The sequence below is a fragment of the Penaeus monodon genome, chromosome 21 (genome assembly GCF_015228065.2).
Source record: "Penaeus monodon isolate SGIC_2016 chromosome 21, NSTDA_Pmon_1, whole genome shotgun sequence".
NCBI lineage: Eukaryota > Metazoa > Arthropoda > Malacostraca > Decapoda > Penaeidae > Penaeus > Penaeus monodon.
This window is the reverse complement of record NC_051406.1, coordinates 19,845,581-19,846,794: the sequence shown is the minus strand read 5'-3', so window position 1 is coordinate 19,846,794 and position 1,214 is coordinate 19,845,581. Positions and strand designations below refer to the sequence as shown.

The 1,214-nt window shown below is 43.2% G+C and overlaps 1 protein-coding gene across 1 annotated transcript in view; it reads left to right on the top strand.

Moving 5' to 3' along the window:
* LOC119586318 (inositol 1,4,5-trisphosphate receptor-like) overlaps positions 1-1,214 on the top strand; it is a gene marked incomplete at its 5' end in the record, with an annotated part of 125,834 nt that overhangs the window by 20,977 nt on the left and 103,643 nt on the right. Inside the window, 2 exon segments of the mRNA XM_037935029.1 lie at positions 142-372; positions 569-710. Of these exon segments, the coding sequence (XP_037790957.1) occupies positions 142-372; positions 569-710 (373 nt within the window).

Below are 1,214 nucleotides of genomic sequence, written 5' to 3'. Positions count from 1 at the left end.
GAAGGGAGTCCAAATTCTGTCATATTACATGGTGATGTATTAAAACCACATGTCAGATTTTATAGTTGATACTTCAGTACGAATCTAAGTGCAACACGACATAATTATGCGCATGCTAAATAAAGCATTGTTCCTCTTCAGGTGAATGTCCTGAACTCGATGACGAGCTGGAAGATCTCGCTCTTCATGGACTACAGGGAGAATCAGGACGGTATCCTCAAAGGGGGAGACGTGATACGACTTTTCCACGCGGAACAAGAGAAGTTCCTCACCATGGACGAGTACAAGAAGAAGCATTGCGTGTTCCTGAGGACAACGGGGCGGACCACGGCCACCACTGCGACATCTAGTAAAGCCCTGTGGGAGGTTGAGGTACGGAAAGGGCGATTTTATTGAGTGTCTTCTGTTTTGAATTTTAAAGGACAGAATATGGAGAGACGGCATGTTAGTACGTTTTGGAAAAAAAAGTTTTCGTTCCCTTGGAGGAGCGCTCGTATCTTTCTTAACAATCTTGTTCTAGAAGTAGTAATCCTCAGCTAAAATCCCCTCTCCCCTCTGGCGCAAAAAGGTGGTCCAACACGATCCATCGAGAGGAGGCGCAGGACACTGGAATTCCTTGTTCCGCTTCAAGCACCTCGCCACAGGACACTACCTCGCAGCCGAGATCGACGAGGATCCCACGCCCGACCCTACCAGGACCAAGCTGAGAGGTAGGCGTCCACGTCGTTATTCTTGGTTCTTTTTAAGCATGATTTTTCTCTCATGGAGATGTTTTTGTTCGTCACAGGCGGTTTTCACTTTTTTTTATTTTTAATTATAAATTTCACTGATTGAAAAAGGAAATTTGTTTTGCCTCCGTCTCCTCCCTTACCCTTCCTTTTCTTGAATAATCCTTTTTTTTTTTTCTTTCTCTTTTCTAAATTTTGTGTCTGTTTATATCCTGAGACTCGCCTTTGTCTTGTCAATCCCACCTCTATTCTTTCCTTTTCTTTCCTTCTCAGGCATTCATCCATAATCCTATTTACTCATCAACCATTTGAAAGTATATCCACCCTTCAATTTTCTGCTCACTTATCCATTCATCTATCCGTCTCTTTATCCTTCCCTGACATATATTCAACCATTCGAAATGACCCATCAATCCACTTGCCCGTCCATTTGTCTATCCATTCATTCTTCATACAACCTTTTCTGCCCTTCCATCTATCCAACCA